Source organism: Ylistrum balloti, unplaced genomic scaffold (genome assembly GCF_031769215.1).
Source record: "Ylistrum balloti isolate Yb309-2 unplaced genomic scaffold, AGI_CSIRO_Ybal_v1 Utg370126, whole genome shotgun sequence".
NCBI lineage: Eukaryota > Metazoa > Mollusca > Bivalvia > Pectinida > Pectinidae > Ylistrum > Ylistrum balloti.
This window is the reverse complement of record NW_026782140.1, coordinates 847,686-870,545: the sequence shown is the minus strand read 5'-3', so window position 1 is coordinate 870,545 and position 22,860 is coordinate 847,686. Positions and strand designations below refer to the sequence as shown.

At 37.1% G+C, this 22,860-nt stretch overlaps 1 protein-coding gene across 1 annotated transcript; it reads left to right on the top strand.

Moving 5' to 3' along the window:
* Positions 1–161: 161 nt before the first annotated feature.
* LOC132550485 (uncharacterized) lies at positions 162–18,587 on the top strand. Its single transcript, XM_060214555.1, has 11 exons — positions 162–197; positions 1,319–1,414; positions 4,577–4,673; positions 6,658–6,738; positions 7,495–7,580; positions 9,167–9,342; positions 12,821–14,251; positions 16,441–16,525; positions 16,741–16,789; positions 17,675–17,775; positions 18,459–18,587. Exons 1-11 carry the CDS (start codon positions 162–164, stop codon positions 18,585–18,587), a joined length of 2,367 nt encoding a protein of 788 aa, XP_060070538.1.
* The last annotated feature ends 4,273 nt before the right edge of the window (positions 18,588–22,860 follow it).

Genomic DNA, 22,860 nt, shown 5'->3' with positions numbered 1-22,860 from the left:
GTTTACTGCGTTGCATAGAAGCTTAATTTGGTCCGGCTTTCTGATAGAGCGTCTGTTTGCTCATGATCGGTAATCGGGGTTCTCTGACGTTATTATGATATCCGAAATATTCCGAACATGTTACCGCCGAAATTTGACTCAAAAGTGAACAGTTCGAAGTTATGGTTTTAAACAGGATAATCACAAAGTTCTTTCAGGTATTTTATGTGATCTTGTAATGCTCGGAACGGATCCGCCGATTTTCCCAATATTAGTGTCGATTTAACCCTAAGCAACTGTGTGCAATAACTGCACAATTAATATCAACATGTAGATATTTATCGGTAATCCCGTACGTAATTCCTCCGTGGTACACATTTATAGCTAATATCTATATATCAATGAGCCCAGAAGAAGTAATCCACGAAGGGATTAGTTTATCGGGTTTACCAGTAGAACGGTTCGAACCCGCGACCTTCAGAACTCTAGTCAGGTGCTCTACTTACGCTAGACTCCTCCCCCCTTACCTTTAGTCTTCGCCCCCCGAAGACATCACATCTAATAACCAAGGTTCAGGTATCCTCTTGTATATCATGCTTGAAGTTGAAACAAGGTTAAGTCATGGCACCAAATGAAACAGGTGCAGAAAGAGGTGCCGGCAGACCAGGGTTCGAACCTTGGACCTTCCCAACTCTAGACGGATGGTCTGCCTACTGAGCTAAGTGCTCGCTGTCCAGTTCTGCTACAGATCTATACGATATGTGAAACTGCTTGGAAAATATCTATCCCTGATGAGTGCCCTGACCAGGGATCAAACCCTGGTGTGATAATCAATCTGTTTTGCCAACAAAGTCAAAGAAGCAAACTCTGTTAGTAACAGAAATGTATGTTCAAGCCACAACAACCTGCACCTTGAACAGTTATATAGCCTAATTGTATGCTTTCGGTTTTTTCTAGTTCTTTGAGAAAAAAACAAGACAGCAGAAATATATAATCAGACTTTATCCTTTATTCGGAGAAAATCGGTTTTATTTTATGATACATATGTAAATAATTAAATGATAACTTAATAAAATAAGATTATACACATAATCATTACTGTGTGGTTGAGAGAAACATATATACAAAACAATTGCTCAGCAGAAAGTAGTAATGTTACCATTCATCACAACCAGTAATGTAGGGTTACTGTAGATTTTTCCTTATTACTTTTGTGTCACAACTAAATTCTTCAAGCTCTGTTTTGATTATGAATGCTCTGTTGATCATACATGTTGTAAGGCCTTATTTGAGACCTTGATAGATACCTACAATAATTGGAGATATCTTGTTTTTCCAGTTGGATGAGAAAAGAGCCCTTCAGGTAGACTTCCATCCAATAGGTTCTAACATCAAACCAGGCCCAAAGAAGTGGTTACAAAATGATACATTGTTGGTAAGAAGTGATGCACAGGTTTAGAAACATTTCAATTGTGTTAAAAAGATCTTTATAATCGGCTCAAAAGATTTTGTCAGAAAAATTGGAGACTCACCTGAAGTTTTGTTAATTTTGATTAGTATTTAAAAATCAAATTTATACAAAATAATGTTCAGATGTAACATAGAACATCATCCGAATACATAGGATGTGCTAACTATACAATTGATCAGGAGGTTTTGACTTGATGACCTTTAAAACAACCACTTACCCTTGATTTTGAAGGTCCTGACCAGATGTAATTTGACAAGAGATTGCTCACTGCAGCAATGAAAACTAAAACATGTCCACTATTCACATCCCGAAATCCAGGTCATGCTACATCCCTATGATATATAGTTGACATGCCACATCCTTATGATATATAGTTGACATGCCACATCCTTATGATATATAGTTGACATGCTACATCCCTATGATGTATAGTTGACATGCCACATCCCTATGATATATAGTCAACATGCTACATCCCTATGATATATAGTCGACATGCCACATCCCTATGATATATAGTTGACATTCTACATCCCTATGATATATAGTTGACATTCTACATCCCTATGATATATAGTCGACATGCCACATCCCTATGATATATAGTCGACATGCCACATCTCTATAATATAAAGTCGACATGCCACATCCCTATGATATATAGTCGACATGCCACATCTCTATGATATAAAGTCAACATGCCACATCCCTATGATATATAGTCGACATGCTACATCCCTATGATATATAGTCGACATGCCACATCCCTATGATATATAGTCGACATGCTGCATCCCTATGATATATAGTCGACATGCCACATCCCTATGATATATAGTCAACATGCCACATCTCTATGATATAAAGTCAACACGACATGCTACATCCCTATGATATATAGTCGACATGCCACATCCCTATGATATATAGTCGACATGCCGCATCCCTATGATATATAGTCGACATGCTGCATCCCTATGATATATAGTCGACATGCCACATCTCTATGATATAAAGTCGACATGCCACATCCCTATGATGTATAGTCGACATGCTACATCCCTATGATGTATAGTCAACATGCCACATCCCTATGATATATAATCGACATGCTACATCCCTATGATATATAGTCGACATGCTACATCCCTATTATATATAGTTGACATGCCACATCCCTATGATATATAGTTGACATGCTACATCCCTGTGATATATAGTTGACATTTTACATCCCTATAATATATAGTTGACATGCCACATCCCTATGATATATAATTGACATTCTACATCCCTATGATATACAGTTGACATGCCACATCCCTATAATATATAGTTGACATTCTACATCCCTATGATATAAAGTCAACATGCCACATCCCTATGATATATAGTTGACATGCTACATCCCTATGATATATAGTTGACATGCCACATCCCTATGATATAAAGTCAACTTGCCACATCCCTATGATATATAATTGACATTCTACATCCCTATGATATATAGTCGACATGCCACATCCCTATGATATATAGTTGACATTCTACATCCCTATGATATATAGTTGACATTCTACATCTCTATGATATATAGTTGACATTCTACATCCCTATGATATATAGTTGACATTCTACATCCCTATAATATATAGTTGACATGCCACATCCCTATGATATATAGTTGACATGCCACATCCCTATGATATATAGTTGACATTCTACATGCCTATGATATATAGTCGACATGCCACATCCCTATGATATATAGTCGACATTCTACATCTCTATGATATATAGTTGACATTCTACATCCCTATGATATATAGTTGACATTCTACATCCCTATAATATATAGATATATATATAAAGTCAACATGCCACATTCATGCTACATCCCTATAATATATAGTTGACATGCCACATCCCTATGATATATAGTTGACATTCTACATCTCTATGATATATAGTTGACATTCTACATCCCTATGATATATAGTCGACATGCCACATCTCTATGATATATAATTGACATTCTACATCCCTATGATATATAGTTGACATTCTACATCTCTATGATATATAGTTGACATTCTACATCCCTATGATATATAGTTGACATTCTACATCCCTATAATATATAGTTGACATGCCACATCCTATGAAATATAGTTGACATGCCACATCCCTATGATATATAGTTGACATTCTACATCCCTTTGATATATAGTTGACATTCTACATCCCTATGATGTATAGTCGACATGCCACATCCCTATGATATTTAGTTGACATGCCACATCCCTATGATATATAGTTGACATGCCACATCCCTATGATATATAGTTAACATGCCACATCCCTATGATATATAGTTGACATGCCACATCCCTATGATATATAGTTGACATTCTACATCCCTATGATATATAGTTGACATGCTACATCCCTATGATATATAGTTGACATTCTACATCCCTATGATATATAGTCGACATGCCACATCCCTATGATATATAGTCGACATGCTACATCCCTATGCTATATAGTCGACATGCCACATCCCTATGATATATAGTCGACATGCCACATCCCTATGATATATAGTCGACATGCCACATCCCTATGATATATAGTTGTACCTTTCACTTTTCATTTAAACTTGATCAATGCTACAGCTGATTATAACTTATAATTTGACATATAAGATGTTCCAAAACCGTTATCATGGAAATACTTTGGAGGCTTCAGATGGATGTTATCAGATTAAGTAGAAAATTTGTATAAAAAGATTTAGTGGGATGAAAAATACAATGAATCATTGAAAAAAAAATTGTTTCCATTTGGTTGCCATGGCGACCAAATGAAGACCTCTTGGATGAATCTTGTTCGGACAATCCCTCATAAACTATTGCTAATTTGGGAGTGGGGGTATCAGTCACCCATTCTGGTGACAGTTCTAGTTTACACTATTGCTGCAAAAGATTAATTTTCAAATTTCTTATCATTAAGAGCAAAAACAGAAGAGATTCTAAGATCTGAGAATCAAAATTTTTTGTTCTTTTGAATGTTGATTGAACTGATGTCACGCTAAACTGGACATATTGTTTCTTTCGTTTTTTGCAGGAAATACAAAATCTATTGCATGATTTAATAAAGCAGTTTGTGAGTGACATAGGAAAGTCGGAGAAGAAATCTAAAAGATCCAATCAGATTATAACAGGTCAGTAACAAGGGTGACAGGTGTGTCAGTAAGTGACACACATCAGTAACTAGGAGGAGGTGTTTGTCTGTTACTCGGGTCAGTAGCTAGGAGGTAGATGTGTTAATCAGTGATACACATCAGTATTTAGGATGGGGATATGTTTGTTAGTAACTAGGGTCAGTATCTAGGATGGGGATATGTTTGTCAGTAACTAGGGTCAGTATCTAGGATGGGGATATGTTTGTCAGTTACTAGGGACACTACCTAGGATAGGGGTGTGTTTGTCAGTAACTAGGGTCAGTAATTAGGATGGGGATATGTTTGTCAGTTACTATGGTCAGTACCTAGGATGGGGATATGTTTGTCAGTTACTAGGGACACTACCTAGGATAGGGGTGTGTTTGTCAGTAACTAGGGTCAGTAATTAGGATGGGGATATGTTTGTCAGTTACTATGGTCAGTACCTAGGATGGGGATATGTTTGTCAGTTACTAGGGACACTACCTAGGATAGGGGTGTGTTTGTCAGTAACTAGGGTCAGTAATTAGGATGGGGATATGTTTGTCAGTTACTATGGTCAGTACCTAGGATGGGGATTTATTTGTCAGTAACTAGGGTCAGTACCCAGGATGGGGATATGTTTGTCAGTAACTAGGGTCAGTATCTAGGATGGGGATGTGTTTGTCAGTAAGTAGGGTCAGTATCTAGGATAGGGATGTGTTTGTCAGTAACTAGGGTCAGTACCTAGGATGGGAATGTGTTTGTCAGTAACTAGAGTCAGTACCTGGGATGGGGATGTATTTGTCAGTAACTAGAGTCAGTACCTAGGATAGGGATGTATTTGTCAGTAACTAGAGTCAGTACCTAGGATAGGGATGTATTTGTCAGTAACTAGGGTCAGTACCTAGGATGGGAATGTGTTTGTCAGTAACTAGGGTCAGTACCTAGGATGGGAATGTGTTTGTCAGTAACTAGGGTCAGTATCTAGGATGGGGATGTGTTTGTTAGTAACTAGGGTCAGTACCTAGGATGGGAATGTGTTTGTCAGTAACTAGAGTCAGTACCTGGGATGGGGATGTATTTGTCAGTAACTAGGGTCAGTACCTAGGATGGGAATGTGTTTGTCAGTAACTAGGGTCAGTATCTAGGATGGGGATGTGTTTGTTAGTAACTAGGGTCAGTATCTAGGATGGGGATATGTTTGTCAGTAACTAGGGTCAGTATCTAGGATGGGGATATGTTTGTCAGTTACTAGGGACACTACCTAGGATAGGGGTGTGTTTGTCAGTAACTAGGGTCAGTATCTAGGATGGGGATATGTTTGTCAGTTACTAGGGACACTACCTAGGATAGGGGTGTGTTTGTCAGTAACGAGGGTCAGTATCTAGGATGGGGATGTATTTCTCAGTAACTATGGTCAGTACCTAGGATGGGGATGTATTTGTCAGTAACTAGGGTCTGTATCTAGGATGGGGATGTGTTTGCCAGTAACTAGGGTCAGTATCTAGGATGGGGATGTGTTTGTCAGTAACTAGGGTCAGTACCTAGGATGGGGATGTGTTTATCAGTAACTAGGGTCAGTACCTAGGATGGGGATGTGTTTATCAGTAACTAGGGTCAGTATCTAGGATGGGGATGTGTTTGTTAGTAACTAGGGTCAGTATCTAGGATGGAGATGTGTTCATCACTTGGTTGGTGTTCATTTACATGTAGAGTTTTTATATTTCTTTTTTTCCGTGAAGGTGTAGACATTTTGTTTTTTTTATTTTGAAGTATGTGAAGCACATATACTTACCTAAACCTGAAGACCAATCTACCAATATGTTAGTACATAATAAGATGTCTCTAGAGTCATTTGAGCAACAGGTGTGCGATACAAATTGGATTTTTGTATTATGTTGTAGTTAATGCTAAAATTGTTTTGAAATGAAGGATTTACTTCTGTGTTTTTTTTTGTACTTTTTTGGCCAGTAATAATTCAGTTTCATGTGTTCATTTTAAGGAAACACTGTGCTATTAGGATGTGTGTTCAGACAGAGGTCTAATGCCAATGATCTTCTGATAGAAGAAGGCAGTGACGATGGTAGGTAACGACTATACCTTATAGACAGGTAAAATCAGCAATGATAATTCAATATGTGATGGGAACGATACCGTAAATTTGCAGGTATAGTGCGCACTCGGCTGTAATGCGCACCCTCTTTCTGACATGACAGTTTTAGCTGAAAAAGTGCGCACTATACACGGAAATTAACGGTAATTCAATATGTCGTAAAAGAAGGCAGTGATGATGGTAGGTAACAACTACACCTTATAGACTATTCTGCCAGTGGTATGTAAGATCTGTTAATACCTGTCTGTAGTCTGAATACCTCTAAGTTCACCCTTGTATACTGTCTGTGGTACATAAATCTATAAGTCTCTACCCTGATAAGTACCTCTAAGTTCACCCCTGTATACTGTCTGTGGTACATAAATATACAAGTCTGGGTGCTGATAAGTACCTCTAAGTTCACCCCTGTATACTGTCTGTGGTACATAAATATACAAGTCTGGGTGCTGATAAGTACCTCTAAGTTCACCCCTGTATACTGTCTGTGGTACATAAATCTACAAGTCTCTAACCTGATAAATACCGGTAAGTTCACCTCTGTATACTGTCTGCGGTACATAACTCTACACGTCTCAGAGCTGATCAATACCTCTAAGTCTCGGAGCTGATAAATACCTCTGTATTTATACATATGTAGAGAAACATTTAAAGATTTAATGTTCCACTAGAAGTTAATAGTTACCTTGTTCAGAATACCAATATGGTGTGTAACCTTGTGTTTTCCAGAATCTGTGTTCCGATCGTTATACGGACAGAAGTTGATAGTGTATGTGTGTCCTAACGAACAAGGCAGTCCCAGCAGTGGATCCGAGGTAACAAAGGCTCATACTTGTTAGTCCTATGTACTATTGATATTACAGGTACACATTGTCATAGTAGTTCTCATAAGGGGCAAGCTTTGTTACTGTACATCTCATGAGGGGTACACATTGTTACAGTACATCTCATAAGGGGTACACATTGTTACAGTACATCTCATAAGGGGTACACATTGTTACAGCACATCTCATAATGGGTACACGTTGTTACAGCACATCTCATAATGGGTACACATTGTTACAGTACATCTCATTAGTAGTACACATTGTTACAGTACATCTCATAAGGGGTACACATTGTTACAGCACATCTCATGATGGGTACACGTTGTTACAGCACATCTCATAATGGGTACACATTGTTACAGTACATCTCATTAGTAGTACACATTGTTACAGTACATCTCATAATGGGTACACATTGTTACAGTACATCTCATAAGGGGTACACATTGTTACAGTACATCTCATAAGGGGTACACATTGTTACAGTACAACTCATGAGGGGTACACATTGTTACAGTACATCTCATGAGGGGTACACATTGTTACAGTACATCTCATAAGGGGTACACATTGTTATAGTATATCTCATAAGGGGTACACATTGTTACAGCACATCTCATAATGGGTACACATTGGTACAGCACATCTCATAAGGGGTACACATTGTTACAGTACATCTCATAATGGGTACACATTGTTACAGTACATCTCATAAGGGGTACACATTGTTACAGTACAACTCATGAGGGGTACACATTGTTACAGTACATCTCATAAGGGGTACACATTGTTACAGTACAACTCATGAGGGGTACACATTGTTACAGTACATCTCATGAGGGGTACACATTGTTACAGTACATCTCATAAGGGGTACACATTGTTATAGTATATCTCATAAGGGGTACACATTGTTACAGCACATCTCATAAGGGGTACACATTGTTACAGCATATCTCATAATGGGTACACATTGGTACAGCACATCTCATAAGGGGTACACATTGTTACAGCACATCTCATAATGGGTACACATTGTTACAGTACATCTCATTAGTAGTACACATTGTTACAGCACATCTCATAACATCTCATAATGGGTACACATTGTTACAGCACATCTCATAATGGGTTCACGTTGTTATAGTATATCTCATAAGTAGTACACATTGTTGCAGCACACCTCATAAGGGGTACACATTGTTATAGTATATCTCATAAGTAGTACACATTGTTGCAGCAGAACTCTCATTACCACTGTAAATTTATTGACAATTATCTCTATTTCATGTACAATTTACTTTTGATTCATGAGACAAAGTGATGGCACGGGGAGACTAAGTGATGGCTCGGGGAGACAAAGTGATGGCACAGGGAGACAAAGTGATGGCACGGGGAGACTAAGTGATGGCGCGGGGAGACTGGTTGTTATATTACTGACATTAATTATGTGATATTTTCCCCTACAGCTGTACAAAGTGATGGCGCGGGGAGACTAAGTGATGGCACGGGGAGACTGGTTGTGATGTTACTGACTGCTAGGTATATTAATTATGTGATATTTTCCCCTACAGCTGTACAAAGTGATGGCGCGTGGAGACAGTAGTGGTAAGATAGTGAAGATCAGCACTTACTTCAGTAAAACTGGTGGGAGTGGCACTCTTGGCAGTGGTCTTGCTACTGGAGCCACTTCCTCCTCTACGTCCTCTTCCTCCACATCCCACAACCAGAAAGATGTCATAAAAAACATGTAAGATCTGTTCTATTGATATGTGACCCCTCTAATAACTGACTAATTTTTAGTTCTTAAAAGAAAGCTACAGACAATATGTTTGTTCTTCCTGCTATAGTCAAGTGTCTTCTTAGTTCATACTACTGTCTGTCCATTGTCTTCTTAGTTCATACTGCTGTCTGTTGATTGTCTTCTTAGTTCATACTGCTGTAGTCCATTGTCTTCTTAGTTCATACTGCTGTAGTCAATTTTCTTCTTAGTTCATACTACTGTCTGTCCATTGTCTTCTTAGTTCATACTGCTGTCTGTTGATTGTCTTCTTAGTTCATACTGCTGTAGTCCATTGTCTTCTTAGTTCATACTGCTGTAGTCCATTGTCTTCTTAGTTCATACTGCTGTCTGTTGATTGTCTTCTTAGTTCATACTGCTGTCTGTTGATTGTCTTCTTAGTTCATACTTCTGTCTGTCCATTGTCTTCTTAGTTCATACTGCTGTCTGTCCATTGTCTTCTTAGTTCATACTGCTGTAGTCAATTTTCTTCTTAGTTCATACTACTGTCTGTCCATTGTCTTCTTAGTTCATACTGCTGTCTGTTGATTGTCTTCTTAGTTCATACTGCTGTCTGTCCATTGTCTTCTTAGTTCATACTGCTGTAGTCAATTTTCTTCTTAGTTCATACTGCTGTCTGTTGATTGTCTTCTTAGTTCATACTGCTGTCTGTCCATTGTCATCTTAGTTCATACTGCTGTAGTCCATTGTCTTCTTAGTTCATACTGCTGTCTGTCCATTGTCTTCTTAGTTCATACTGCTGTCTGTCCATTGTCTTCTTAGTTCATACTGCTGTCTGTCCATGGTCTTCTTAGTTCATACTGCTGTCTGTCCATTGTCTTCTTAGTTCATACTACTGTCTGTCCATTGTCTTCTTAATTCATACTGCTGCTGTTGATTGTCTTCCTAGTTGATACTGCTGTTTGTCCATTGTCTTCTTAGTTCATACTGCTGTCTGTCCATTGTCTTCTTAGTTCATACTGCTGTCTGTCCATTGTCTTCTTAGTTCATACTGCTGTCTGTCCATTGTCTTCTTAGTTCATACTGCTGTCTGTCCATGGTCTTCTTAGTTCATACTGCTGTAGTCCATTGTCTTCTTAGTTCATACTGCTGTCTGTTGATTGTCTTCTTAGTTCATACTGCTGTCTGTCCATTGTCTTCTTAGTTCATACTGCTGTCTGTCCATGGTCTTCTTAGTTCATACTGCTGTAGTCCATTGTCTTCTTAGTTCATACTGCTGTCTGTCCATGGTCTTCTTAGTTCATACTGCTGTAGTCCATTGTCTTCTTAGTTCATACTGCTGTCTGTCCATTGTCTTCTTAGTTCATACTGCTGTAGTCCATTGTCTTCTTAGTTCATACTGCTGTCTGTCCATGGTCTTCTTAGTTCATACTGCTGTAGTCCATTGTCTTCTTAGTTCATACTGCTGTCTGTCCATTGTCTTCTTAGTTCATACTGCTGTCTGTCCATTGTCTTCTTAGTTCATACTGCTGTAGTCCATTGTCTTCTTAGTTCATACTGCTGTCTGTCCATTGTCTTCTTAGTTCATACTGCTGTCTGTCCATTGTCTTCTTAGTTCATACTGCTGTAGTCCATTGTCTTCTTAGTTCATACTGCTGTCTGTCCATTGTCTTCTTAGTTCATACTGCTGTCTGTCCATTGTCTTCTTAGTTCATACTGCTGTCTGTCCATTGTCTTCTTAGTTCATACTGCTGTCTGTCCATGGTCTTCTTAGTTCATACTGCTGTAGTCCATTGTCTTCTTAGTTCATACTGCTGTCTGTCCATGGTCTTCTTAGTTCATACTGCTGTCTGTCCATTGTCTTCTTAGTTCATACTGCTGTAGTCCATTGTCTTCTTAGTTCATACTGCTGTCTGTCCATTGTCTTCTTAGTTCATACTGCTGTAGTCCATTGTCTTCTTAGTTCATACTGCTGTCTGTCCATGGTCTTCTTAGTTCATACTGCTGTAGTCCATTGTCTTCTTAGTTCATACTGCTGTCTGTCCATTGTCTTCTTAGTTCATACTGCTGTAGTCCATGGTCTTCTTAGTTCATACTGCTGTAGTCCATGGTCTTCTTAGTTCATACTGCTGTCTGTCCATTGTCTTCTTAGTTCATACTGCTGTAGTCCATTGTCTTCATAGTTCATACTGCTGTCTGTCCATTGTCTTCTTAGTTCATACTGCTGTCTGTCCATTGTCTTCTTAGTTCATACTGCTGTCTGTCCATGGTCTTCTTAGTTCATACTGCTGTAGTCCATTGTCTTCTTAGTTCATACTGCTGTCTGTCCATTGTCTTCTTAGTTCATACTGCTGTCTGTTGATTGTCTTCTTAGTTCATACTGCTGTAGTCCATTGTCTTCTTAGTTCATACTGCTGTCTGTCCATTGTCTTCTTAGTTCATACTGCTGTCTGTTGATTGTCTTCTTAGTTCATACTGCTGTAGTCCATTGTCTTCTTAGTTCATACTGCTGTCTGTCCATTGTCTTCTTAGTTCATACTGCTGTTTGTCCATTGTCTTCTTAGTTCATACTGCTGTCTGTCCATTGTCTTCTTAGTTCATACTGCTGTCTGTCCATTGTCTTCTTAGTTCATACTGCTTTCTGTCCATTGTCTTCTTAGTTCATACATCTGTCTGTCCATGGTCTTCTTAGTTCATACTGCTGTAGTCCATTGTCTTCTTAGTTCATACTGCTGTCTGTCCATTGTCTTCTTAGTTCATACTGCTGTCTGTCCATTGTCTTCTTAGTTCATACTGCTGTAGTCCATTGTCTTCTTAGTTCATACTGCTGTCTGTCCATTGTCTTCTTAGTTCATACTGCTGTCTGTCCATTGTCTTCTTAGTTCATACTGCTGTTTGTCCATTGTCTTCTTAGTTCATACTGCTGTCTGTTGATTGTCTTCTTAGTTCATACTGCTGTCTGTCCATTGTCTTCTTAGTTCATACTGCTGTCTGTCCATTGTCTTCTTAGTTCATACTGTTGTCTGTCAAGTGTCGTCTTAGTTCATACTTTTGTAGTCAATTGTTTGCTAATTTTAACTGCTGTAGTTGTCTCCACAGACATTTACTATTGGTATAAAAATTTGACATTGCAGCAGAATTTCATTCTGACCTGTAATAATCCCACTTTCACTCTAATCCACTAACCCCCTTTAAAATATGTAAAATATTATTTAAACAGAAGTATGTGGATGTGCGAGTTTCATCGACCTGGTACTGAAGTATGCCTCACTAGATAATGTGTTAATAGCCAGATTTATCTTTGTATTAAGTTTGATCATAGAGAGTGTAGATGGCCCACAGCATCCTTCCAATGTCTTAGAATTTTACCTTTAAATGTGCTTGTTGTCTTTTTAGTTATAAAAGATTTGAATATATTCATTTAGTTCTCAAAAATGCTTATCTTAAATTAAGTACATAATTGAAATCATTTCTTTAATTTTGACAGAATAAAACGTGGTAAAATGTCAAAACACAAAAAGAAAATGAAGTCAGTGGACAGAAGGAAAGAGGAACGGTCGAAACTCAAACAGCAGGAACTGATAACATCAGATACTTCTCACCACAAACAGCCGGAACTGATAACAGCAGATACTTCTCACCACAAACAGCCGGAACTCACAACATCAGATACTTCTCACCACAAACAGCCTGAACTCACAACATCAGATACTTCTCACCACAAACAGCCGGAACTCACAACATCAGATACTTCTCACCACAAACAGCCAGAACTCACAACATCAGATACTTCTCACCACAAACAGCTGGAACTCACAACGTCAGATACTTCTCACCACAAACAGCCTGAACTCACAACGTCAGATACTTCTCACCACAAACAGTCGGAACTCTTAACATCAGATACTTCTCACCACAAACAGCCTGAACTCACAACGTCAGATACTTCTCACCACAAACAGCCTGAACTCACAACGTCAGCAGAGACGAGAGAAGCATCCTCAGGACTCCTGATAACTTCTTCTTGTTCTGGTGGTACTATTACACATTGTGATGTGTCTTCATCTTCTACCAATGAACCTTCTCTTACTGCGGACAGTGCTGAACAGATACAAGAGCTCAATTTAACAGTGATACCATGTAACTCCTTCTCTAATACCTCCGTCCTAGTGAAGAGGACTGAACCTTTGGTAACTACCTCCAATCCCTCAGATGAAGATCCTGGACAGGATGACGACTCCAATGACAGTATATTACCCTCCTGTAGTTTCATACAACAGAAAAGTGAGGAGTATAATAGTGACAAGATGTCAGACAGTGATGGTGATCAGTTTAGTCCTACACATCCAGACTTTGATAACCTTAGATTCATTGTCAGTGATTTGGACTCTGCCAGTGATGATAATCTGCCATTATTGTCCAGTACATGGAGAAGAAAATCACCGTGTAAGGTGTTTAAGGGGCTGGATACTGAAGACATACTAGACATACCTGTGATAGATTCAGATAGTGAGGACTGTCTCATAGCTTTGAAGCGACGAATGAGTAGAAAAAGAGTTCTACCAAAGTTCCCAGAAGAAGATATATCTGATGAAGAAGTCCCACATAAAAAACAAAAGTATATTACTGGAGGAAAATCTTCAAAACCAGAAAAGGAATTATTTCACCCTGAAACAACAAATACTTTTAAATCATCATCAGTTATAGAATTACCCTCTTTGTCATGTAGTAGAAGGAGGTCTCCACAGAAACTAAAACAGACTACACTGGAATTAAATGGTGGGAGTCTGTCCATCACCAAGTCACATGATCCCCAGCCTTCTCTATCTCAACAGGAGGCGGAGCAATGTATGATGATTTATGATGAAGGATTGAAACATTTACGATCTGACCTCAAACAGGAAATAATACATGCAGAGTGAGTATACATTTTCTAACTATTGTTGTAGTATTATATGTAGTATTATTGAGGGATGTTGTATAACTGTAGTAGGATGTTGTATTATTGAGGGATGTTGTATAACTGTAGTAGAATGTTGTATTATTGAGGGATGTTGTATAACTGTAGTACAATGTTGTATTATTGAGGGATGTTGTATAACTGTAGTAGAATGTTGTATTATTGAGGGATGTTGTATAACTGTAGTACAATGTTGTATTATTGAGGGATGTTGTATAACTGTAGTACAATGTTGTATTATTGAGGGATGTTGTATAACTGTAGTACAATGTTGTATTATTGAGGGATGTTGTATAACAAGTAGAATGTAGTATTATTGAGGGATGTTGTATAACTGTAGTAGAATGTTGTATTATTGAGGGATGTTGTATAACTGTAGTAGAATGTTGTATTATTGAGGGATGTTGTATAACTGTAGTAGAATGTTGTATTATTGAGGGATGCTGTATAACTGTAGTAGAATGTTGTATTATTGAGGGATGTTGTATAACTGTAGTACAATGTTGTATTATTGAGGGATGTTGTATAACAAGTAGAATGTAGTATTATTGAGGGATGTTGTATAACTGTAGTAGAATGTTGTATTATTGAGGGATGTTGTATAACTGTAGTAGAATATTGTATTATTGAGGGATGTTGTATAACTGTAGTAGAATGTTGTATTATTGAGGGATGTTGTATAACTGTAGTAGAATGTTGTATTATTGAGGGATGTTGTATAACTGTAGTAGAATGTTGTATTATTGAGGGATGTTGTATAACTGTAGTAGAATGTTGTATTATTGAGGGATGTTGTATAACTGTAGTAGGATGTTGTATTATTGAGGGATGTTGTACAACTAGTAGAATGTTGTATTATTGGGGGATATTGTATAACTGTAGTAGAATGTTGTGTTATTGAGGGATGTTGTACAACTGTAGTAGAATGTTGTATTATTGAGGGATGTTGTATAACTGTAGTAGAACGTTGTATTATCCTGTCAGGATAGTATTTTAACATTTTATATCTATAAAGTTAGATGTTCTATAATTATCTGATGGAGTGTTGTGTTGGTGCTATGTAGATGTTCTATAATTATCTGATGGAGTGTTGTGTTGGTGCTATGTAGATGTTGTATAATTATCTGATGGAGTGTTGTGTTGGTGCTATGTAGATGTTGTATAATTATCTGATGGAGTGTTGTGTTGGTGCTATGTAGATGTTCTATAATTATCTGATGGAGTGTTGTGTTGGTGCTATGTAGATGTTGTATAATTATCTGATGGAGTGTTGTGTTGGTGCTATGTAGATGTTCTATAATTATCTGATGGAGTGTTGTGTTGGTACTATGTAGATGTTGTATAATTATCTGATGGAGTGTTGTGTTGGTGCTATGTAGATGTTGTATAATTATCTGGAGTGTTGTGTTGGTGCTATGTAGATGTTGTATAATTATCTGATGGAGTGTTGTGTTGGTGCTATGTAGATGTTGTATAATTATCTGATGGAGTGTTGTGTTGGTGCTATGTAGATGTTGTATAATTATCTGATGGAGCGTTGTGTTGGTGCTATGTAGATGTTCTATAATCATCTGATGGAGTGTTGTGTTGGTGCTATGTAGATGTTGTATAATTATCTGATGGAGTGTTGTGTTGGTGCTATGTAGATGTTGTATAATTATCTGATGGAGTGTTGTGTTGGTGCTATGTAGATGTTGTATAATTATCTGATGGAGTGTTGTGTTGGTGCTATGTAGATGTTGTATAATTATCTGATGGAGTGTTGTGTTGGTGCTATGTAGATGTTGTATAATTATCTGATGGAGCGTTGTGTTGGTGCTATGTAGATGTTCTATAATTATCTGATGGAGTGTTGTGTTGGTGCTATGTAGATGTTCTATAATTATCTGGAGTGTTGTGTTGGTGCTATGTAGATGTTGTATAATTATCTGATGGAGTGTTGTGTTGGTGCTATGTAGATGTTGTATAATTATCTGATGGAGTGTTGTGTTGGTGCTATGTAGATGTTGTATAATTATCTGATGGAGTGTTGTGTTGGTGCTATGTAGATGTTCTATAATTATCTGATGGAGTGTTGTGGTGGTGCTATATAGATGTCAATTGATGTTTATTTTGAGATGTTAATTTGTTTGTTGTTTTTTTCTCAGAAGCGTAAAGGATTTAAATGAACAGCACATGTGGTTCCTTGTCCAAGACAATAAGAAATACCTGAGAAACATCTTTGAGGGGAAGGTGAGAGCATTTCAAATAGAATACCAAGTTTAAATTGGACCTAACACATGGTGAATGTGTCTTAAATGTCAACATCATGTCCCATTATCAAATAGAAGTCAAGATGATGATTTTCTAAACTTGTCAATTACACATAGTCTGCAGTTTGTTTGTCTCAGGTCTAAGGGTATTTCACTCAAGATGTTGATAACAGCTGATTTTGTCTTTATATACAGATTCCTTGTGAAAGACACAAGCAGTTCAAGCAAGGTGGCAGAGCTAGATGTAGGTATCAGAATCAGTGATTATTGTAGAACTCATCAGAAATTGTCAGATTTTATAAAGCTTTTATCACATTTTTGTCAGAACTAAAAAGAAATTATTAGTATGATAAAAAAAAAAAAATAGCAATCCTCTCTGTGGTGATGATTTCAGAATCCTTAAATTGTTTCTATGACAACTGATACTTTTTCTGTTGTGACCAACTCTAAAAATCCTTTCCATTCACTGCATTAAAATTCAACGGTTTTCCTTTTTGTGAAAAATATTGATATTCTGTCATGATTGTGACATAGATATTATATTCAATGGGAAATCATTAAACATCTGCTACCTATCAGTGGTGGTAATTTAAAAAATCTTATATCATAATGTAACTGTTTTGCTATTGACCAATCAAAATGCTGCTTTTTATTTAATGCTTTGAACACAATTTCCTGTACAGTAGTTGATAAAAGTATCGCTACAACATTTGTACATATAAGATTCCAACCAGAAAGCTATTTAGAAAGTGACAGAATTTATTAAAGAAAATGGCCAATTTTACGCAGTAGCCAATTTAAATTAGCACTGTGTTCTGGGTGAAAATAATAGATAAAAACCATAGATTTTTATACAGTAGCTGATTCCAATTAACATTGTTCTGAATGCAAATAAAAACAATGGAATTTTATAAATCTGATTTAAATTGTCATTCTTCTAATTGTAACATAATCTTCAATATAGTGTCATGCTGTTGATTTCCCTGCTTTGTAGACCGACATTTGGAGATACTCCAGCAGTTTGTATAGGTCCATCAAGACAAATGATTGATTCACTTCATTCAGTTTATTTAAGGTTTAGTACCGTACTCAGTGTATATCTTCTCATCGAGAATTTTATTGTTTACAGTCCGTCTCAACTACCAAGTTTATCTGAGTCTCTTCACAGATGAACAACAGGACATTGTCATGGAAGCATTGATGTCAATATTTTGTAAAAAGGATCATGGGGTGAGTAGGAGTTTAAGTCTCCATCAATGATCACAGGTCTCCATGTAAAAGGTCAAGGTCACTTCAGTAGATCAGCCAATGATAAAGTTTTACACAACCCTCAGGTCTCCAAGTAAAAGGTCAAGGTCACTTCAATAGGTCAGCCAATGATAAAGTTTTACACAACCCTCAGGTCTCCAAGTAAAAGGTCAAGGTCACTTCAATAGATCAGCCAATTATAAAGTTTTACACAACCCTCAGGTCTCCATGTACAAGGTCAAGGTCACTTTCATTAATCAGATGATCATAGTTCCTGGCATTTTATTGACAAAAGTAGACAAACTGAATGGAATATCACCAACATACCACTAACTTGTTTTTAACGTTTTAAGTCAAGGTCACCTTAACGCCGCTTACAAGCCCATAACCACTTAATAGAAAATCAATTAAATACCATTATTTTCTAGATGGTTGCCATCTTGAAAATATTCTTCTCTTCTGCTAAAAGAATTGTTGTATTTAAGACAGAACTTTCACTAATGAGTGTATGGTTTACAGATGGCCCTACAGAAATGTTCACGCATCAGATGGAAGATGGCCACCATCACAGCCATACAATACATTTACATTAAGTTTGACATCGTAGTGTGCCTCTTCCATGCCATAGTTTTTCAAATCCTTATGACATTTTGTCTTTGTTTCAGTTTCTTGATTATGTGATGAAAGTGATGTTGCCAGAGATGCTCATCAAAATATACATGAATGTCACAGGTTTGAATCATGACGAGGTAGACGGCATCATGGCTAGAGGAGGTGACAGATTTGAATCATGACGAGGTAGACAACATCATGGCTAGAGGAGGTGACAGATTTGAATCATGAAAAGGTAGACAACATCATGGCTAGATGAGGTCACTAGTTTGAGTCATGAAAAGGTAGACGACTAGACGACATCATGGCTAGAGGAGGTCACCGGTTGGAGTCATGAAAAGGTAGACGACATCATGACTAGAGGAGGTGATGGGTTTGAATCATGACGAGGTAGACAACATCATGGCTAGAGGAGGTCAAAGATTTGAATCATGAAAAGGTAGACGACATCATGGCTAGAGGAGGTATTTAGAGGATATGTCACAAGGATGTGGAGGATTTCATGGCTAGTGAGGATATATAGAGGATATCGTCACTAGGATGTGGTAGACTTCATGACTAGAGGAGGTGAATAGAGGACATCCTCACCAGGATGTGGAGGACTTCATAGCCAGATGATATTATCATAATGATATAGAGAACTTGATAGTTGTAGTATGATGTCACAAACTCAATGCAAGAGACGATTAAGGATTAAGTCAGGAGAACATGGTTACTTCGTGTTTGCTTGAGGTACTCTAGTGCATGTTCTGATCATTGTGATGTGTTTCTAGCATGCAACAACACACATACTAGAGTATTGATATATTTACAGAATTAGTGTTTTCAAGAAAACGGAAGAGAACAGGAAACATTACATTTTGTACTTGTTAGATTCTTACGGCAAAGGTAACACTTTAAACCCGGACCATGAGTTTTAGTAGTAAGTGACGTGTTTGACATTCCATGTAGAAGGAATATGATGTTTTGTTTATTACTTTCCTACCATTTTGATTGATTTGATGTCAGATGTTTGTGATGTACATAAAATCAGTTTTGATTAAAAGCGATGTGATATTCTTTTGTTACACTAAGAGAAATGCTGCGATGCTGTGTATTGTATTTTGTATTCAGAATCCACCAGACCCAACAGAGCAATTTTTTGGAAGTTAAAGATTGAATTGTTTTAATTATTTCAGAAATCAGATAATTTCCTTTTTGATTAAAAAAAATAACTTTGTTTGGTCAACTTAAAAATTAGAATTCAGTCAAGTAGTGAAAATATACAAACCAATGGACTTTGATAGTCCCAGTCAATGATAACCCCTAATGAAAGTTTATATTTTTGATAACAAAAACTTGTATCCATTGTCCACGGTGGCCATGAAGACACGTTCATGGTTAATATTTCAGCATAATAATTTAGTCATTTTACTCTAAAAATAGCGTGGCGTCCGTCTGTCCGGCGTCCGTCAACTTTTCATTTACACAACTTCTTCTGAAATACCGAAAGGCGTAGAGTTATCATATTTGGCTGGAATGTTCCCTTGATGAAGCCAAACAAAGTTTGCAAAGATAAATGACCTTGTTCCATATTCAAGGTCACAGAGGTCAAATGTGTTAAAACCTTTAAACGACTTCTTCCAAAATACCAGAAGGCCTAGAATCATTTTATTTGGCTGGAAGGTTCCTTTGATGAAGCTTAACAAAGTTTGCGAAAAAAAATAACCTTGACCCATATTCAAGGTCACTGAGGTCAAATGTATTTTTAAAAATTTAAGCGACTTCTATCAAAATACCAGAAGGCCTAGAATCATTATATTAGGCTACTATGTTCCTCTATGGTGTCCTACAAAGTTTGCTAAAAGAAATGACCTTAACCAATCTTCAAGGTCATAGGAGTCAAATATGTTAAAAGGTTTAAACAAATTCTTCTGAAATATCGAAAAGCCTAGAATCATTATATTTGGCCAGTATATTCCTTTATGAAGTCCAAGAAAGTAACAGAAATGACCTTGACCCATAGTCATGGTCACATGGGTCAAATGTGTTAAATGTGGAACATATGCACAGAGCCTCTGGGCCTCATGTTTTTTTTCTTGTGTTGTTTTTGGAATGGTGCCTTTATTACAGTATGTTAAGGAAAGTTGGTTACAGAATCAATCTTGTATAGATACCTCTTGTGTAACACTGTATGAGAAATCATGCAACTATTAAAGCCAAGAAGGGAAATGTTATTTGCTTTTTATAATTTCATTTAAAGTTGTGAGATTAAGAAATGTGTAACATTGACCTTCTTGAATGAGCCTAACAACATGACTATTGGTCATCAAAGATAGCAGACAGAGACACTTCAGTTTGTAGTTCTTTGTTCCACAAATCACTTCTTTTGGAGTTCTAGACAAATGTTTATACATGAGGAGTGTACATATCCTAGATGATGATGAGGAGTGTACATATCCTAGATGATGATGAGGAGTGTACATATCCTTGATCATGATGAGGAGTGTACATATCCTTGATCATGATGAGGAGTGTACATATCCTTGATCATGATGAGGAGTGTACATATCCTTGATCATGATGAGGAGTGTACATATCCTTGATCATGATGAGGGGTGTACATATCCTAGATGATGATGAGGAGTGTACATATCCTTGATCATGATGAGGAGTGTACATATCCTTGATCATGATGAGGAGTGTACATATCCTTGATCATGATGAGGAGTGTACATATCCTTGATCATGATGAGGAGTGTACATATCCTAGATGATGATGAGGAGTGTACATATCCTAGATGATGATGAGGAGTGTACATATCCTTGATCATGATGAGGAGTGTACATATCCTAGTTGATGATGAGAAGTGTACATATCCTTGATCATGATGAGGAGTGTACATATCCTTGATCATGATGAGGAGTGTACATATCCTTGATCATGATGAGGAGTGTACATATCCTAGATGATGATGAGGAGTGTACATATCCTTGATCATGATGAGGAGTGTACATATCCTAGATGGTGATGAGGAGTCTACATATCCTAGATGATGATGAGGAGTGTACATATCTGAGATGATGATGAGGAGTGTACATATCCTAGATGATGATGAGGTCGTACATATCTATATGAAAATGTAAATCAATTATACAGCAACACAGTCTCCTTTATCTCTGATGTGTTTTATTTATTAAAGTTTCAAATATTGAAAAGTTGTAGATATTTTTACTAAAACCAAGTTTACAAGGATGGCATTGGCTGAATAAGGTAAAATTAGAACAAATTCTTTAAATTCCTAGGTAAGCAATACAGGCCCTATGGGCATCTTGTCAATGATTTCCCTGTAAATCCCTGCTTTTGACTTATAATCATGGATTTTGATAACTCCTCTTGATACATCAAGCTATCTCTCTTACTGGTGATGACAGGTACAAATTATGATCTATGAAGAGTGAATTATAAGTGAAATATAATTATTAACAGTAAGTGGTTTCGCTTTTACTGGTGATAAAGTGAATTACTCAAAACATAATTATTACCAGTAAGTGATTTGGTTGAGTTTATTCTGTCAAAGTGTTTCACCCTCTCATAGAGACTTTATCACTACAAATTCACAAGACATCATGATCTACACACACTTTCATTTCATGAACAAATCCTTCTACACTGACTACCACATGGAAATCACAACCACAAATAAATAATTAAAATAAATTAAATAAATACATGTAGATTTAAATCATCTTACAACCACTAGACTTTAATTATAACAAGTCTGTAAGATAATAAGTGTTAACAATACATGTGTACAAGTGTTTCTCTACAGACGTATATAAACGTATATATATAGGGACCACAGTGGAAATAAGTCTTCGGACTTTACTGTGTTATCCTGGTTCAACAAAATTGTTACTTTACATGTTTGTATGTATTTTAATATTGTGTTTTACCAAATTAAAAAATCTAAAAAATCTAAATCTAAAATAAACATTATAATGAGCTGCTGCCTTTGTTTCTCACAGATTTCTTCATCTCTCATTACATTCATTTATACCCTTAAAATTTATAACAGTTTCAAATTATTTAAACAACAACAGTCATGAGACATACTACATTATTTTCATATATATAGGAAACAACGGTGCCAACCACCATCAGCTGACCACCATAACATAAGCGGTCGACTGACCACTATAACATCAGGGGTCGTCTAACAACCATAACATCAGGGGTCGTCTGACCACCATAACATCAGGGGTCGTCTAACAACCATTACATCAGGGGTCGTCTAACAACCATAACATCAGGGGTCGTCTGACCGCCATAACATCAGGGGTCGTCTAACAACCATAACATCAGGGGTTGTCTGACCACCAAACCATCAGGGGTCGTCTGACCACCATAACATCAGGGGTTGTCTGACCGCCATAACATCAGGGGTCGTCTAACAACCACAACATCAGGGGTCG

What these genes read in the sequence shown, in the direction of transcription:
- LOC132550485 (XM_060214555.1), top strand. Translation starts at nt 162, where the DNA reads ATGGTTTTAAACAGGATAATCACAAAGTTCTTTCAG. An exon ending in GTCCCAGCAGTGGATCCGAG is followed by an intron (nt 7,581 to 9,166) that starts GTAACAAAGGCT and finishes TTTCCCCTACAG; the next exon opens with CTGTACAAAGTGATGGCGCG. An exon ending in CAGGAAATAATACATGCAGA is followed by an intron (nt 14,252 to 16,440) that starts GTGAGTATACAT and finishes TTTTTTTCTCAG; the next exon opens with AAGCGTAAAGGATTTAAATG.